The following is a 16732-nucleotide window of genomic DNA, read 5'->3' as shown; positions in this document are numbered from 1 at the left end:
AAGGATGAAAGGAGATCCAGAAAAGCATTGTTGCTGGACATTGGTTCTTGCCATGCATCTGCGGTTCAATGATAGACTATCACTTTTTGCAAACTATCAGATGTAAACATTGATCAGTGGTAGACATTGGTCCTTGCAGTGTATAGGTGTGTTCATCTTTTTTTTTTTTTTATAATAATGGCTGTTTATATTGATCATGATCATTATGTATGACCATTATTATTATTAATAATATATAAATATATAATGCTGTGTGTTTTGCCTAAAAAGATGTTGTGGGAACATAGCCAGGTCATTGAATCTTATAGAGTATAGACCATGGACATTGATTACTAAATTATATAATTGACAGACATTGATTATTGATGTATGTCACTGCTGGACATTGATTCCTGCTCTGTATAAGTGGTGGACATGGATCATTAGTACAATAGGGGAGATTTATCAAACATGGTGTAAAGTAGAATTGGCTCAGTTGCCCCTAGCAACCAATCAGATTCCACTTTTCTTTCCATACAGATTCTTTGAAAAATGAAAGGTGGAATCTGATTGGTTGCTAGGGGCAACAGGGTCAATTCTACTTTACACCCCTTTGATAAATCTCCCCAAATGTGTTTTCAATGGACATTGATCCCCATAGTTTGATAGCGGTGGGCACTGATTTCTGCCACTGACGTTGGGGACTAAAACATGGCTGCTCTTTAGGCCTTAATGTGCTGTTATTTTAGTTCTTATAAAAAGGATCAACACTTTCTCTCTAGTTCTGCCTATAGGTAACAATTTGCATTTACATTAAGCAACATTACAACCTATTGCAATGAAACGTAGGGATGGAGGCCTTGTTGCCATTCCCCCTGCACTGTAGGATAATGTGGGTCAATGTGCAGGTAAAAACTGTGGATTGGTGGAAGTCTGAACAGTAGTGATGAGTGAATACTAAAATATTCGATATTTGTACGAATATTTCCCGAATATTCGATCCCATTAAAGTCTATGGGAACAAGTATTCGATTATTGAAAAACATCTATCCGACCACTTGGAGGTAAGCTGGGGGATTTGAACGATTATCGAATATTTATCGAATATTCTGCGAACTATTCGATCGAATACCTTACTATTCAAACGAATATCTATTCAATCTAACAGTATTCGCTCATCATTACTGAACAGTAAGGCCTTATTCACACGTTCCGTAATTTACGGATCCGTATTTCCGTATCCGAGTTAGTGCACATTGAAGTCTATTGGGCTATTCACACGATCAGTAGCAGAAATGGATGAAAATCAATCCGTAAAAAAAAAAAAGGACATGTCCTAGTGCGGACCCGGTGCGGACCCAGATTTTTTCACGGATGCTCTCATTGACATCAATTGTCTACGGATTGTTTGCGGATTGCAACATGTTTGGCATCCGTATTTCCGTAGAAAAATATGGATAACTCATGCTCCTATTTGCACAGCAGTATATAGAAGTGCTGGGATCTATAGTTCTCCGGATTTCTGTTGCTGAACACTGTATGCCGATTGTAGCAGAATCCTATCGTGTGCCGATTGTAGCAGAATCAGTAGACGAATGTTATGGAGGCATTGTTGGTGATGGTATATCAGAGAGCTGGGATCTGTAGTACTCCACAAGGTGAAGACCATACAGAAGGGTGCCTGCTCGGAACATTGCATACTTTACAATGTGCCGAATTTAGCTGACAGGCCATTCATTCACTGCTCACAGTCTCTTAATTGATTCATTGATACTTTCCTAACCACATAGTAAACACCAATTTATTGTGCTAATTGGTAATGATGATTGGCAGCTGGGCTACAAAGGTACAAGTACCAATTACCTCAATAAATTGGGGTGTTTACAATGTAGTTAGGAAAGTATCAATGAATCAATTAAGAGCACTGAAGGCAGAACGGCACAGGAGGATCGCATAGGAGATCGCATCATTACCGCAGGAGGGGGTCTGATGCCACAGAGGGGATCTGATGCCGCAGAGGGGGTCTGATGCCACAGAGGGGGTCTGATGCCGCCGCAGGGGGGGGTCTGATGCTGCAGAGGGGGTCTGATGCTGCCACAGGAGGGGGTCTGATGCCGCCGCAGGAGGGGGTCTGACGCCGCCGCAGAAGGGGGTCTGATGCCGCCGCAGGAGGGGGTCTGATGCCGCAGAGGGGGTCTGATGCCGCCGCAGGAGGGGGTCTGATGCCGCAGAGGGGGTTTGATGCCACAGAGGGGGTCTGGTGCCGCAGGAGGGGGTCTGATGCCGCCGCAGGAGGGGGTCTGATGCCGCCGCAGGAGTGGGTCTGATGCCGCAGAGGGGGTCTGATGACGCCGCAGGAGGGGGTCTGATGCCACAGAGGGGGTCTGATGATGCCAATCCCGGCCGAGCACGGAAGCGTCCCCGGTTGCCATGGCGATCGCAGGAGGGGTCTGATGATGCCTGTAAAGACCGAGCACAGAAGTGCGATCACCATGGCAACTGGGGACGCTTCCGTGCTCGGTGGTGATTGCAGGCATCATCAGACTTCCGTGCTTCCGGATGCAATACGGAAGCAATACAGATGTCCAACCCGTAATTTTTAGCGGGTGGTTTCCGGACCCGAAAAAATTACGGAACGTGTGCATAAGGCCTAAGACCCCAATGTTAAAAGTGCTGTCCATTCTATGATGAGAAAATCCCTTTAAATAATATATTCATGAAAGCCAACTCTTGAAAGTAATTTTATATAAGATTCAATTAAATAAACCTATTAGGTGGCCATGTATACCTGTCCCATAATGCACTACAGATAAATATAAGATTTCAATCTAGAAATAGAAGCAGGAGCTGAGGTTTTCTTATCTCGGTTCCGGGGATGGGATTAAACCTTGATAAGCTTGGTTAATGCATTGTAAACCTTCTGTGGAAAATACCTATCAGTCTGATCCACCTTCTCCACTTACATAGGGAAATAAAGAACCTAGTATAATGTCCTTTCAAGGTGGTCACTAGCTGACCTGGCACCTAAGATTTTGGATTGTTTTCAAGTGACGTCTATGCTGGCTCCTATGCCGCCAAACTATACTAAACTTTAACCAATTCTGCTGATTTGTTTGTGAAATTCGGGCTGATTTTAGAATTTGTGGCCACCATACAATGACATTGGCCGACCTCCATGCTGTACTATTCCTTGTATTATGTGATTCTCTTCCTTGTATCTTTTTATTGTAAAAATGGTTTGGATTCCTATTGCTGTCTAGACCCAGTGGCATAGCTACCATGGAGGCAGACCACGCACGCAACTGCTATGGGGCCTGTTGGGGAGGAGGGCCCAGGCCCCTATTGGCTAAACACATGGTCTGCCTCCATGGCATTCAGGCACACTGTCATCATCCACGGTCGCTGCCTTTAAAGAACCCCCATTTTCTTTGAGATAAAGAGCAGTGATTTTTTTGTCATTTATCTTTTATTTCTGTAGGGTGAGTGTCAAAGAGGCGTGGCCTAAGGTGTTTTGTGCCAAGGACTGCAGCTCCTCCACCTCCCATCAGCTATATGATCTATAAAAGATTCCCTATAACATGGCAGTCATACAGAAATAAATATACAGCACATATTACTTAGCTCAACTTTTATTAGGGGTGAACACTTTATTCTGTGTATGTTGTCACTTTCCATAATAGGTTTAACATGTTGCCCCAGAAAGATGGATAGTTATCTTGTTCACTTGACATATTGAAGGTCACATGACATAACTGCGTAATCCTGTAAGAAGGAGAAGTAATGGAAATGTTTGATAGAGAATATCAATAAAACAACAAATCTTATTCAAACCCAAAGGAACCTTATATAAGGTATTCCCCCAGCCGTGTATACTTCTATTGCAGTAAAGCAGGCACAGGGAACCTTCTGTCCTCCAGCTGTTACAAAACTACAATTTCCATCATGTCTGGACAGCCAAAATGAAGCTTCCAGGTAGGGCTGGGCGATTAATCGAATTAATTCGATTAATTCGCCCAGAAGGTTAGAATCGATTTGATTTTTTGTGAAAATCGTAAATTCGATTTTCACAAAAAATCATTGCGGGCAGAGAAGCGCGGAGAGTCAGTCGGGCGGGCGGACGGACGGGAGGTGCAGATGGAGGGCGGGAGATGGAGGGCGGGCAGCACTGCGTGGAGGTGCCGGCCGGCCATGAGGTGCAGGTTACGGCCGGCGGGAAGTGAGGGGGCAGCGCTGCGTGGAGGTGCCGGGCGGGCGGGAAGTGCGGCGAGGTGCAGGTCGGTCGGCAGTCCCCCAGAGCCGCGACCGACCTTCCCCAGCTGTACACATAGCCCTCCTCCCCTCACCCCGGCCACACATGCAGGTCCCGGTCTCTGCAGGAGGCTGCAGGGACTGTAGTGGTGATAGCGTCGCTGCCATTACTGGAGCTGTACAGCAGGATCTTCACCCCTGATCCTGCTGTACAGCTCCAGTAATGGCAGCGACGCTATCACCACTACAGTCCCTGCAGCCTCCTGCAGAGACCGGGACCTGCATGTGTGGCCGGGGTGAGGGGAGGAGGGCTATGTGTACTCCTTTCCCAATCATTCCCAGCTGCCCCAGTCGCCCTCCATCTCCCCCAGTCGCCCTCCATCTCCCCCAGTCGCCCTCCATCTCCCCCAGTCGCCCTCCATCTCCCCCAGTCCCCCTCCATCACCCCCAGTCCCCCTCCATCACCCCCAGTCGCCCTCCATCACCCCCAGTCGCCCTCCATCACCCCCACTCCTCCTCCATCACCCCCACTCCTCCTCCATCACCCCCAGTCGCCCTCCGTCACCCCCAGTCGCCCTCAGTCACCCCCAGTCCCCCTCCATCCCCCCCTAGCTGCCCATCTATACCTGTACTACTACACCCCTCATCTGTACCTGTACTACTACTACACCCCTCATCTATACCTGTACTACTACTACACCCCTCATCTATACCTGTACTACTACTACACCCCATCTATACCTGTACTACCACACCCCTCATCTATACCTGTACTACTACCACACCCCTCATCTATACCTGTACTACTACTACACCCCTCATGTATACCTGTACTACTACTACACCCCTCATCTGTACCTGTACTACTACACCCCTCATCTATACCTGTACTACTACTACTACACCCCATCTATACCTGTACTACTACTACACCCCTCATCTGTACCTGTACTACTACACCCCTCATCTATACCTGTACTACTACTACTACACCCCATCTATACCTGTACTACTACTACACCCCTCATCTGTACCTGTACTACTACTACACCCCTCATCTATACCTGTACTACCACACCCCTCATCTATACCTGTACTACTACCACACCCCTCATCTATACCTGTACTACTACTACACCCCTCATCTATACCTGTACTACTACTACACCCCTCATCTGTACCTGTACTACTACACCCCTCATCTTTACCTGTACTACTACTACACCCCTCATCTTTACCTGTACTACTACTACACCCCTCATCTGTACCTGTACTACTACTACACCCCTCATCTGTACCTGTACTACTACTACACCCCTCATCTATACCTGTACTACCACACCCCTCATCTATACCTGTACTACTACCACACCCCTCATCTATACCTGTACTACTACTACTACACCCCTCATCTATACCTGTACTACTACTACACCCCTCATCTGTACCTGTACTACTACACCCCTCATCTTTACCTGTACTACTACTACACCCCTCATCTTTACCTGTACTACTACTACACCCCTCATCTATACCTGTACTACTACACCCCTCATCTGTACCTGTACTACTACTACTACACTCCTCATCTATACCTGTACTACTACTACTACTACATCCCTCATCTGTACCTGTACTACTACACCCCTCATCTTTACCTGTACTACTACTACACCCCTCATCTGTACCTGTACTACTACACCCCTCATCTGTACCTGTACTACTACTACTACACTCCTCATCTATACCTGTACTACTACTACACCCCTCATCTATACGTGTACTACTACTGCACCCCTCATCTATACCTGTACTACTACTGCACCCCTCATCTTTACCTGTACTACTACTACACCCCTTATCTGTACCTGTACTACTACTACACCCCTCATCTGTACCTGTACTACTACTACTACATCCCTCATCTGTACCTGTACTACTACTACTACATCCCTCATCTGTACCTGTACTACTACACCCCTCATCTTTACCTGTACTACTACTACTACACCCCTTATCCACTATACCTCCACTACTAAACACACAAAGAAGATCTCCTATACTATATGGGGGCCCAGAATGGCACACAGGGGGCTTGTCTACTACAGGGGAGCACTGTTACAGTGAGAAGCAATACAGTTGTCTCAAATGTCATTAAAATAGTATCTGATGCTGCAAGGACAAAACTATTCTGTTTATTTAGCAAAAAGGAAAAAAAATCGAGATTTAAATCGAGAATCGTCCAAAATATTTAAAAAATCGAGATTTTATTTTTTGGCCATATCGCCCAGCTCTACTTCCAGGCATGATGGTAATTGTAGTTTTGCAAAAGTTGAAGGGACACAGAATGGCTGGTGTCTTAGGGTCCTATTCCACAGGCCAATGAGGGCCCGATCAATAATGTAAACGAGCGCCGATCTGCTAGATCAGCACTCGTTTACTGGGCCTATTACACGGCCCGAAAATCGTTTAGCGAGGGCTGCAGGGACATCGTTACCGATGTCCTTGCAGCCCTTGTTTCATACTTTACCTATCCAGGCTGCAGGTCTTCTCCTTCTCCCGGTCCCGCGAGCAGCAGCAGCTTCAGAACGGCCTGTCTGAACTGACAGACCAAGAGATACAATCAACCGGCACTCCGTGTATATCTGCGTCGCGGTGCTTGTGGCAAATAGTCACATAGAAATGGAATAAATCCCGACACTCGCTAGTGTTCACTGCTTCAGAAGATGTTTATTACATCAACGCTGCACGCGTATCGACCACACTGGTCTTTATCAACAGCATGCTTCTCCATAGTACAACGTACATTTAAATGCCTGAAATCTGGCGCCAAAATGTGACGTCATAAGGAACCATAGTGACCAAACATAAACATAAACAACAAGCACATGTAGTGAAGTAACAATGAATGGAGCATCAACACATAGTAAATGACGTATATACTCTCACGTATCTGGGATTCACTAATCATTAAGGACCGCTTTGTGGCTGAGAGAGAGAAGAGAAAAAACAAATGTCAAAAGTGTCAAAAAATGTGTGAATTAATGTAAGTGACTAATGTCATAATCTCTGTTTAGACCAAGAGGTTCAAGAGTACGCAAAGTATGAATCCAATATGCCTCACGCTTTCGCAATAACTGTTTAATGTCACCCCCTCGTCTAGGTAATTTCACTTCTTCAATGACCTGAAAGCGTAACTGTGAAATCTGATGATTATGTGCATGAAAATGTGCAGGTACAGGTAACAGGAGGTTCTGGCGTCTAATGGATGATTTGTGTTGTACAATCCGATCACAAACTTTCTGAATCGTTTCCCCGATGTACATCATCCCGCAGGGACATTTGAGGCTATAAATTACATTTCTGGTGTCACAAGTGAAGTGGCCCCTAATTCTATATCTCTTGCCAGTCTGGGGGTGGGTGAAAGTGTCCCCCCGGATAATGTTAGAGCATTGTTGACATCGCAAACAGGGAAAAGTACCCAGCTTTCTTGGGTACCCTCTTACTGTGAAACGTTCCTCCATCTCTAACACTCGAAGCTTACATGTTTGTGGATCTGTGACTATGCGCTTGACCCTATCAATTTGTGAGGTGGGTATGGATTTCTTTGTGGCATGGAAATGTCACAGTAAGAGGCTACCCAAGAAAGCTGCTAGCAGCTGCTGTTAACCCCATGAGGTCAGCACGGAGTAACAACCCTCTCCCGAGAATTCCTTTTGTTAGGAAGTTTCACCCATTGAACTACATGATTGATAGAGCAGTCCAGAAATACTGGCACATTCTGGGTGATGCTCATCCAAACTGCTCATCAAAACTCCTCCAATACTGTGCAATAAAAGAGCCCCCAATCTCAGAGACAAACTAGTTAAAGCCGATCTAGGACATCAGAAAATCACGAGACAACCCACATTCAGAGCGAGCAAACAGGGTACTTTTCCCTGTTTGCGATGTCAACAATGCTCTAACATTATCCGGGGCGACACTTTCACCCACCCCCAGACTGGCAAGAGATATAGAATTAGGGGCCACTTCACTTGTGACACCAGAAATGTAATTTATAGCCTCAAATGTCCCTGCGGGATGATGTACATCGGGGAAACGATTCAGAAAGTTTGTGATCGGATTGTGCAACACAAATCATCCATTAGACGCCAGAACCTCCTGTTACCTGTACCTGCACATTTTCATGCACATAATCATCAGATTTCACAGTTACGCTTTCAGGTCATTGAAGAAGTGAAATTACCTAGACGAGGGGGTGACATTAAACAGTTATTGCGAAAGCGTGAGGCATATTGGATTCATACTTTGCGTACTCTTGAACCTCTTGGTCTAAACAGAGATTATGAAATTAGTCACTTACATTAATTCACACATTTTTTGACACTTTTGACATTTGTTTTTTCTCTTCTCTCTCTCAGCCACAAAGCGGTCCTTAATGATTAGTGAATCCCAGATACGTGAGAGTATATATGTCATTTACTATGTGTTGATGCTCCATTCATTGTTACTTCACTACATGTGCTTGTTGTTTATGTTTATGTTTGGTTACTATGGTTCCTTATGATGTCACATTTTGGCGCCAGATTTCAGGCATTTAAATGTACTATGGAGAAGCATGCTGTTGATAAAGACCAGTGTGGTCGATACGCGTGCAGCGTTGATGTAATAAACATCTTCTGAAGCAGTGAACACTAGCGAGTGCCGGGATTTATTCCATTTCTATGAACTGACAGACTACCCAGCCAATCACTGGCCACGGCGGTCCCGGACAGTGATTGGCTGAGCAGTCTGTCAGCTCAGACAGGCCGCTCCGAAGCTGCTGCTGCGCCCAGGACCGGGGAAAGGAGCGCAAGAAAAGCCCTGCAGTCTGGATAGGTAAAGTATGATGTTTTTAAATCGTTATTCCACGTAGCGATGCGCGGGCGGCAACCAATGATTTTAGGTTTGAAACTAAATGAACGATCAGCCAATGACAAGATCATCGGCTGATCGGTCTCTCTATTCCACGGAGCGATTATCGCTCCGTGGAATAGGCCCCTTACTCTTTTAAAGCATTACTGTCATTTATAGTTTAGACATGTGGTCAGGTATTACTGATTGCACTGAGTCTCACACCTGAGACCTGCTACATTCACAAAATACAGCCAGAGGGAGGAGGACATCATGCTACTATGGCGAGAGCAATACAAAATGACCAGATCATTCAATACCAAGCTAGTCATATGAAACTAAATCCTATACCTAACGACATGACTAGAAAGTATAGACACCTCCAGACAAGCTGTACTACTTACCTCCTTGACCTCTATAACCTCATGCATAAGGTGTACGTTAGGTAATGACGGCAGAGATACTCCAACACTCAGGGCCTCTGCAAAATGAAGAATATTGGGTAACATAGTTAGATCACCATTTTGTTCACCTCCAGCTTTTCTGCAGCGTTAGGCGACTTTCTTCTACAGCAAAAACAGAGCCAATAGTGCCACAGGAACAGATGCTCCATCACTTTCATTACTCCAGCGGAAGCATCTCTGCATAAAGTTTTCATTGGTCGAGGGCTGGCTGTTCAGACCCCAACCAATTGCTAGTAGAGGGGAGAGAGTAGCGCAAAGATAAGCACTTCTCCCTGTTCTCTGTGCATGACTGTGCCAAAGACACAGAAACACAGACTTTCATCTTCTTGTATTTAAAGGCAAACTATCAGCAGGTTTGAGGCATCTTACCTTCATCCTTGGCGCCGTTTTCAGGAAATTAGCAGTTTATTTTATATGCTAATGAGGTTAGGTAGGAGAGGTGGACCAGCCGGGGGTGAACTAAGTGTTGTAGGTGCATTAAAACTTTATTAGCATATTAAATAAGCTGCTAATAACCCGAAAACAGTGGCTTTAATAAAGGGAAGACATATACCTTTATCCATGCGCTATAGGGACATATCAGCAGGTTAGATGCTTCCCTGTGAAGGAAACCTGATAGCCGGGGAAGCCTCCCCGAACCCACCCCTGGACAGGGCCTGTCATACGTATCGGCTCCCGGTCCTGCCATCGGCCATATGGCCATCTGCTCATTTACGCGCTCAATATGCAGATGAGCTGAGATGAGTCCGAAGCTCACACACAGCTCCCATGATTTCCTATGAATATCGGACTAATCTCAGCTAGCGTGCAGGGGAGCCGACGACCAAATCTCCACGGTGGGACTGGGAGCCGGACTTGCAGGAGCCGGTATGTATGCCGGGCCCTGTCCGATGGGGGTTTGGGTTCGGGGGAGGCTGCCCCGGCTGACAGGTTCCCTTTAACATCATCAGGGACGGACACAATATTACTTACGATTAATCTGGACAAAGTAGGCCTTCTCGAACACTGTACGCATGTATCCAGCCAGCACCGAGGGCTATAGCAGAAGCACAGATAGATATTATACATAGTATAGGACATGCTTTCATATCAAAATGTTCTCTTTCTGCTATACAATATATAGTTATAGACAGAAAACAGACAATGCAAAACCATTGATAAAACCTGAGAAAACAGCGCCCACCATTGTGCCATTGGTGTTCCTACATCTTCTTCACTTTTCGCATATAGATTTAAATATACAAACTAAATGAAGATATGACTCTTAGTAATATATATATATATATATATATATATATATAATTTATTGAAAATAAGTGATATGAGAAATCAATGGAATTGGGGTTCAAGGCAATGACACCGGAGGATGGTTTCCACATCTAGTACAGTACATATACTGCCCGTGTGTATATACCCTTATTGCTTAGACAAGGATACAGATGTGCTGCCTAATTAAAAGCGACTGGAAAAGAGTTTAATGGTGCGTTCACACCTACAGGATCTGCAGCTGATTTTCTGCAGCAGATTTCATTTAAATAACTGAACACAGCATCAAATCTGTTGCAGATCTGCTGCAGATCCTGTAGGTGTGAACGCACCCTAAAGGGGTTTATCATATCAGCCCTTATATAAGAAGAGAAATATGACTGTATTAATAATGCCTTAAAGAATGAAGAAATAGTGTCCATGTTTATTACCCTGGTTGGGTACATTGACTTACATTACATTTAGTTTTTCCGAAAGAAGTTGATGCCATTACAAGGTTAAGGTCTCTGCAATAAAAACACAGAAATACGGGTAAAGGCTATGTTTACACTACGTAATAGACCAGTCGTTCCGTGACCCCAGCCGGATGATCTTTCGGCCGCGGAGCTCTGATGTGGGCGCATCAGCACGCACCCGCATCAGAGCTTCCCATAGCACACAGTGAAGCGAGCGGCCGGAGCCACTCGCTTCACTGTGTGAACTGACAGATTTTTTTCCGGCGTCGCATAGATCCCAGCCAGAGGGCATACGATGTTTGTACGGCCGTAGTTTTACGTAGTGTGAACATAGCCAAAGGGAGAGATTTGTCAGACATGGTGTAAAGTGAAACTGGCTCAGTTGCTCCTAGCAACCAATCAGATTCCACCTTTCATTCTGTGAGGAATGAAATGTGTAATCTGATTGGTTGCTAGGGGCAACTGGGTCAGTTTCACTTTACACCAGTTTGATAAATCTCCCCAAAAGTGTCTATACACCTCAGCTAGATTCATGAAAACAGTTTTCACAGTTCCTGACATTTAATCAATGATTTATTTCAATGACTTTGGTTCAGAAGTTTATATATACACAGCCAATATTAGGGTTAACTGTATAGGAACATAAGGAACTATAATAGGTCCTATACACAGATATCATACATACCCTTGCAGTGATATTGATGCCCTTAGCTTTCCTCCTTTAACATCCAACTTGGCAAGTAAATTGGCTCCCTGAAAATGTAAGGGGAAACAAATAAAATGTTAATGTACAAAGAGAAGAAGCCAAAAGTGTCAAGGAGGCATTGCAATCATTCAAGTCCTCAATGAATTCTGTGTCTTCGGTCCTTTCAGTCCTATATCCTGGTGTCCTAGTGGGTGTCATTGAGGGTGGTTGAATGATACAAGCTCCGCCTTCCTGCCACAATATATGAGTGGGCTGGCTTGGTATTTATACCCCCACAGGAGCTTGTGACTATACATTGGGGAGAGACCCGGGGCCATTTCCCCTTGAACGAGTCCATTAAAAAAGGCTGGCCAAAAAATCATGGCCACACTCTTTCCCGGTCTTAATAGTCCCCTGAGTGATGCTTTGCTGACATTTCTGCCACCACTAGCACCATCAACTGCTGGCTGGCTCCTCATTTGCATACGGCACTCTGGCTGGCTCCTCATTTGCATACGGCACGCTGGCTGAAGCCTCAGCCTGTGCTTGTCTGTGGCAGTTGACAGCTGATGCTTAGGGACGCTCAGGTCCTGGGTTCTAATCCCGCATGGGCAAGAAGTATGGATGCTCTCCCTGTGTGGGTGTGCGCAGGGTGGGCCTGCTTTACCTGCCACGATCCAAAACATACAGCCAGCAGGGGGATTGGGAATTTTCACCATCAACCCTAAAGGGGACAGGCAGCTCCGTAAAGTGATGCCCTTTAAGTTGCTGCTGTTATCAATGAAGGAAGATTTATTACTATGCAGATCAGGTGGCTGCTCCACCAGTGCTAATGAGGCGCGCCTGGGGTTGTGTGACGAAGCCCCTGTCCACAGTGCCGGTACCTCCTTGGCACGCACGGTGCCGCCACCTAATGTAAAACAGGATAAGGCAGGTTGATGAAGCAGAGCCAAGAGTGCGCGTAGGCGGTTGACGTAGCAGAGCTGTGTATGTGTGCGCCATGGCCACAGTTGTGCCCCACAGTCAGCTGTGTCTTGTTGCCACACAGCCACTGTCTATTGTTGCCTATGTCCTTGGGGCAGCTGTAATACTGTTAAAACGAACCAACACATGGTGCCTACAGATACCACCAGTGGCAGGGGACAGAAGGAAAACTCCCAACATTTTTTTTTAATGGATTAGTTGTGGGTTATTATTGGTGAATATTAGCATGATGATCTTTATAAAGAATGGTCTCATGGTTGTATTCGTACTCACCACATTGACTGTCATCAGATGCTGAACGCGTGAGTCGGCCGTGACAACAAACATCTCGACATATGGAGAGATCTGGACTAATAACTGGTTGGACCTCAGGGTGACTATAGGTGTCTGGCTGAGGACGATATTCATCTTTACAGGGCGGGACTGCTGGTATTTCCAGCTGATCTAAAATAAAAGAAGGTCATATAATACAGATATAACATCACCTATATGAATAAAGGCTTCTCAAGGGCCGTGCCTGGTTCAGGGATCATCCTGTCTCCTGGTGACGGTATTTAGAAGAAAAATACTTTTATCAATGCGGCGGGGTTGGCAGTCAAACTGGCATGGCCAGTATCAGTGCCCTAGGCCTGCGGCGCCTCAGAGAGAGGAGAGAGAGGCACTTCAGGCCTAGGGCACTGATACTGTAGGTCACGTCAGTTTGACTGCCCACCCCGCCGCATTGATAAAAGTATTTTTCTTCTAAATACCGGGAGACAGACCGATACCCAAACCGGGCACAGCTCTACAACGGGGAGCCAGCAGTTCAGGGGTGGCAAGGTGCCGGGACAGAATCGCTTTAAGCATCACATGCTGCTCTCTAAAAATTAGTGAGTTGTCAGTGTAATGCCCAGGTCAGTGTAATGCCCAGGTCAGTGTAGTGCCCAGGTCAGTGTAGTGCCCAGGTCAGTGTAATGCACAGGTCAGTGTAATGCCTAGGTCAGTGTAGTGCCCAGGTCAGTGTAGTGCCCAGGTCAGTGTAGTGCCCAGGTCAGTGTAATGCACAGGTCAGTGTAATGCCTAGGTCAGTGTAGTGCCCAGGTCAGTGTAATGCCCAGGTCAGTGTAGTGCCCAGGTCAGTGTAATGCCCAGGTTAGTGTAGTGCCCAGGTCAGTGTAGTGCCCAGGTCAGTGTAGTGCCCAGGTCAGTGTAATGCCCAGGTCAGTGTAATGCCCAGGTCAGTGTAATGCCCAGGTCAGTGTAGTGCCCAGGTCAGTGTAATGCCCAGGTCAGTGTAATGCCCAGGTCAGTGTAATGCCCAGGTCAGTGTAGTGCCCAGGTCAGTGTAATGCTAGGAAGGCTCCACTCTAAAACATGATTATTTTGAACAGAAGGCCATGTCTGTTAGCTCAAAAAATACAAGAGGGTATTTGCAAATGAATTTTCTAACCCATAATATGAACCAGAACAGAATACTCTGCTGACCTTGGTAAAAAAAAAAAAAAAAAATCACTGATCATAGGGATAGTTGTTATAATTTATAGGTGAATAAAGAGATTAATGTTTCATGAAGTTTTTAGCTCTGATTCTGATTACTTATTTTGGGTAACAATGTCCACATTTTGATTCACTTTGTAGAAAAAGCAGCAAGTAGTCTCGAAACATCATAGTGTAATATCGTATTAAGGGATCTAATTTCATCATTACGTTATGATGTAGAAAAAAATATATATATATTTATATTAAATTTATTTATTTATTTTATTAGAACCTACCTCAGGGATATGGGATCCCAGCACAGATGTTGTCAGGTAACTACTGACAGAAGCCTACAGATAAATATTCAACAGGTAAATAATAACATTGTAGAAATCAGGTTTTAATATGAAACATAGGTTTTAAAAATATATTTTCTGGGATTATCTATGCTAACGGCACATTCACTTTTCCTACTGGTCACTGAGATACACACTGAGGCTGCGTTCACACTACGTATATTTCAGTCAGTATATGTATATTTCAGTCAGTATATTTCAGTCAGTATTGTGGTCCTCATATTGCAACCAAAACCAGGAGTGGATTAAAAACACAGAAAGGATCTGTTCACACAATGATGAAATTGAGTGGATGGCCGCCATATAACAGTAAATAACGGCCATTATTTCAATATAACAGCCGTTGTTCTAAAATAACAGCAAATATTTGCCATTAAATGGCGGCCATCCACTCAATTTCACCATTGTGTGAACAGAGCCTTTCTGTGTTTTAATCCACTCCTGGTTTGGGTTGCAATACTGAGGGGACACCTCAATAAAGCTGAAGTCCGATAACACAGGATCCTTCACTTACAATAGGTGATGAGGAAAGCTCAGCTAGGCCTCCCCCTTCCCCCCAAATACACAGCGATCTCTGTAAAGATCACAGATCATGCCCACAAAATGCTTACATACAATTGAATAATTGAGTTGTAATTTATGGATAATTGGGGTTGGAACCTAAACATGTCACTAGATGGCAGCACTCCTGTATTGCCATCAGATGTCTTTGGCTGAAATGTCTATAGAAGCCACCTGGTCCCTGCAAAATTGTATATCATCTACTCTACTGTTTCTAAGGCTAGCAGGATCAGGCTACAACCTGACGTGGACTTAGCTGAGGTGTCAGCCCCCATTAATATTGGCCTAATGATGGCCTGGTTATTTATTTAAAAAGGTGGATAACCCTTTAAGATACTGGAGCATTTTCACTGGTCAAATACCTGTTCCCCAGTATATTATAATTTATCTATATATCAGCAAAATGGTGTTATTATAAAACTGCATATATATATATATATATATATATATATATATATATATATATTATACATAATGTGATTTATGTATTTTTTTTGTATTGCATATGATCACCACCACTTTATACTACTACTACTACTCCAACTCCTATATGGGAATCTATGGCGTACTGTCCAAACAGCAATTTGTTAATAAAACTTTTGGAACTAAAAGTTGTTTGTGACTTTTTGAAGTCGTTTTACATTTGGATAGATACAGATACACATCTATATTACAAGTACTGCTGTTTTTGGCTGTTAACCATAGATTTCTCCTTGAAAAAATGAGTGACCGGTTGTAATTCTTTTCTTATATGTAACAGTATAAGTGAAATGATACTTTTCATTTCTTTGTCTTGAAAATGAGTCCATCAATATATAGACATGGCTATTAAAGGGGTAGTTCCGTCCGCAAACACTGTCCCCTCTCCACTGGTTAAGCGAATAACAAGCAGATGACTTGAGGTCCGACTGCCGGGACCTGAACATGAGAATGGAGGAAAATTGTACCTTCCGAATGAGTATACTGTTCTTGAGAGAATGCTAGTGGTCGGACCTCCACTGTGCAGTTTGCTTATGCAGATGAGAATACCTCTCTTCTGTATATATAATATACTTGGGTATCTAATACACAGTCTTCTCTGTCTACCTCTGTCCATTATACTCTTTGTACTTACATAAGATGAGGAAATTCCCATATTAAATCCTTCAGAAGTCTGAAAGGCTGCAAACATAGAGAAGAAGAAGTCTTGGGAGAAGCCCATGTTGACCATTGAGTTTTGGTTTCCAGCATCAGGAGGGAGTGTGAAGTCTTGGCTTCCAGTTGGGAGGTCAACAACTTTCTCATGTACAGTGTATTCCACCTAAAGTACAGGTGAGAAAAAGAGGACCATATTGGGATATTATTTTCTTTACTTTTTATATTATTTATCCAGATTTTTTAATA

At 44.4% G+C, this 16732-nt stretch overlaps 1 protein-coding gene across 2 annotated transcripts in view; it reads right to left on the bottom strand.

Moving 5' to 3' along the window:
- Positions 1-3593: 3593 nt before the first annotated feature.
- The window catches only part of BPIFB2 (BPI fold containing family B member 2), a 31821-nt gene continuing 18682 nt past the window's right edge, over positions 3594-16732 (bottom strand). For both annotated transcript variants that reach the window (XM_069951942.1, XM_069951941.1), the window contains exons 9-16: positions 16464-16649; positions 14729-14782; positions 13248-13418; positions 11991-12058; positions 11305-11356; positions 10557-10620; positions 9525-9601; positions 3594-3741 (exon numbers count right to left, since the gene is read on the bottom strand). In XM_069951942.1, the coding sequence (XP_069808043.1) occupies positions 3700-3741; positions 9525-9601; positions 10557-10620; positions 11305-11356; positions 11991-12058; positions 13248-13418; positions 14729-14782; positions 16464-16649 (714 nt within the window). In that variant the 3' untranslated portion in view covers positions 3594-3699. The remainder of the gene's footprint in view (positions 3742-9524; positions 9602-10556; positions 10621-11304; positions 11357-11990; positions 12059-13247; positions 13419-14728; positions 14783-16463; positions 16650-16732) is intronic.

The sequence above is a fragment of the Dendropsophus ebraccatus genome, chromosome 14 (assembly GCF_027789765.1).
Source record: "Dendropsophus ebraccatus isolate aDenEbr1 chromosome 14, aDenEbr1.pat, whole genome shotgun sequence".
Taxonomy (NCBI): domain Eukaryota; kingdom Metazoa; phylum Chordata; class Amphibia; order Anura; family Hylidae; genus Dendropsophus; species Dendropsophus ebraccatus.
This window is presented reverse-complemented; position numbering and strand designations above follow the sequence as displayed.